The sequence below is a fragment of the Hibiscus syriacus genome, unplaced genomic scaffold (genome assembly GCF_006381635.1).
Source record: "Hibiscus syriacus cultivar Baekdansim isolate YM2019G1 unplaced genomic scaffold, ASM638163v2 tig00110384_pilon, whole genome shotgun sequence".
In the NCBI taxonomy this organism is placed as follows: domain Eukaryota; kingdom Viridiplantae; phylum Streptophyta; class Magnoliopsida; order Malvales; family Malvaceae; genus Hibiscus; species Hibiscus syriacus.
In genome coordinates, this window is record NW_024062715.1 from 626,601 (window position 1) to 629,163 (window position 2,563).

The 2,563-nt window shown below is 32.6% G+C and overlaps 1 protein-coding gene across 1 annotated transcript; it reads right to left on the bottom strand.

The window, feature by feature from the left end:
- Nucleotides 1-487: 487 nt before the first annotated feature.
- On the bottom strand, nucleotides 488-1,376 carry LOC120122054. Its single transcript, XM_039141303.1, has one exon. The coding sequence runs from the start codon at nucleotides 1,359-1,361 to the stop codon at nucleotides 489-491; it is 873 nt and encodes a 290-aa protein (XP_038997234.1). The 5' UTR covers nucleotides 1,362-1,376; the 3' UTR covers nucleotide 488.
- Between the last annotated feature and the right edge of the window lie 1,187 nt (nucleotides 1,377-2,563).

Below are 2,563 nucleotides of genomic sequence, written 5' to 3' on the forward strand. Positions count from 1 at the left end.
AAATAAATAAGTCCTTAAGCTTTTAAAAAACTAATTTAACTCTCAAACTCGACTAAGAAAATAAATTTAATTTATCTATCATGTCATCAACTACCATGGACATCAGCACTGTAAATTAACATAACAACATTGTAATGATCAACGAATGAAACCGTTAGTGAAAGAGCTACATTAGCTATTTTTTTAAATTTAAAGATCTATTTAATACAAAACTAGTTTGAATGTTATATTAATTTTTTAAAAAAAAAATTGAGGGCCTCAATACCAAGAAGTAAAGTAGTAAAGTGAGAAAACAAGCCTGCGTTAAAAGGGCAAATGATACATTAAGCTAAAAATAAGTGGAATTTATGTTTTTTAAAAAATATGCATTTCATGGCAACTAATATGTAAAGAAACAAACAGTTTTGGATCCACGAGTATACGTAAACATAAAAAGAATGAAATGTATGTAATTTCAACAAAAGAGGCGATAGAGGAGTAGATCAATGTCATGAACGTGTGAGAGACCCAATGCCCCTGGAAATCTGGTGCATTCCATGATTGAAGCCCAAGCATCCAAGGAGGCCTTGCTTGTAAGGTAGAAAAGTTTTCCTCTTCATCTCCTCCGAGACAGCCCGGTTCGCCGTGTAATGCAACTCGTGAGCCGAAATTGCTCCTCTCCTCCGGCAACTGGACACCGATCCCATGCTATCAGTTGACCGGAAACTTGCGTTTCTAACGTCCTCGGCCTCTTTCCTCGACAGGAGAGAATATTTTCTCAGAGGATCTTTACTTGCTGCTCTCCCTTCCGACGCACTCCGGAACAACCAGAGGTCTTTCAACTTCCATTTTCTGTTCACTTTTGAGAGGATGGACGAAACGTATGAAGATTTAGGGTTGTTTGCGGTGGTTTTGTGGGAACTTGACGGTGAAGTTTCTTCTTCTTCTTGCTCCAACATGATGTCGCATACTCTTAATGGAGACAATGATCTGCTTTTCTTACGAACTAAAGAACCTGTTTCTCTCACACGCTGTTGTTGTTGTTCTTTTGATTTGGGTGACGAAACGCCACTCGACAAGTGTTGAAAACAAGGCTGGGGCTTCAAAGGCCGAATCTTTCCGCCATCGAAAAGCTCATCGGCCGACAAAGAAGCTCTCTCTAATTGCCCACTGAAGTTGAACTCGAAATTTTCACCATCATCATCGGGATCGTTGGTCGTCGGCTTTTCCACCAATTGAGAAGAAACATGAGTGGGACTGGTCGGAGCACTAAAGAAGAAATTGCCAAAGCGTTGAGGACTTGAAGGGGCCGTCATGTATGGAGACGAACAAGCGCTGTCGAAGTTGAAATCCACGGAGGAGACTGGTACCATCATTTCCATCTCCTTTAGATTCTTGGGTTCTCAAGATTCAACCGATATGAACATAAAATTCAGATGATTTTTATAAGAAAACAAAGGGAGGGCGAAGGAGTGTGAAATTGACCAAGTCCTAAGGGGGAAATTGATTGTGAGTTTTGACTCGTGAGAGAGAGCCACCTTTATAATCAAGAGTTCCATATCATGAAGTTGTTGATATTAAAAATGGATTTGAATTTGAACCATGAATGTGCGAACCAATATATCTAAGTGGTTAAAGGAATTGTTGTTGTTATTAAATGTCACAGGTTTGAGCACTAACAACTGCAGTATGGTGATTGAATGTTTATTGTTAAATAGTAGTTGTGAGTATTTAGAATAGATACTACTTTGTAATCATCTTAACTTAATAAAAAAATTGAGCCATGAAATATTTCTAATTTTATGATTTATTAAATAACTTTTATATTTTATAAAAAGGAAATTAATAATAGCTTTAATAGTCAAACTTCAAAATGGATATCAAATTCATGCTTTTACATAATTAATTTTCATTTCAAATTTCAAAAAGTTAAATAAAACCACTCATAAAAAATAAATAAAATATCTTTAATTAACATTAGTATATTATTAATCTCCACCCTTGTAAGGAAACAACAATAATCACTTAATTAATCTAAATATTTCTTTTTGAATGAATCTTTTACTATGATAACTAATTTAAGATGATCACTATCTGAGGTCTAAAATTATATTTAATTCTACTTTAGTGGGGAAAAAAAAAGGAAAAACAAATATTAGGATCGCTCACATGTATAATATGGCTAATTTATCAATTATGAATTTTCAACATGACAATAGGATAATTGTTCTATTAAATAAATAATAATAACGACAAAACTTTGAAGAAGGAATCGAAATATCGACTTGTATATACTAGAATAAAAAATAATAAAATAAATAAATTTTCCTTTAATAAACACTGTGTCAAAATGACTGCATAATGTATTTTTGATTTGAAGTTCTGTTTGTTTTCATGAAAATATTTTTTTAAATATTTACCGTAAAATAAATTACATCTTTAAAAAATATTTTTTTCAAAAACATTTTATGATGTTTGAAAGATGTTGTATAAATTAACTTTCACTTGTCGGTAAATTTCTTAGATATTATCTATTGCAAATATCAAATACATTAAATAATATTATTTATTATAATAACTTAAT

Bases quoted from the DNA above. Each gene is read 5' to 3' on its own strand.
- LOC120122054 (XM_039141303.1), bottom strand. From the start codon at position 1,361: ATGGAAATGATGGTACCAGTCTCCTCCGTGGATTTCAACTTCGACAGC.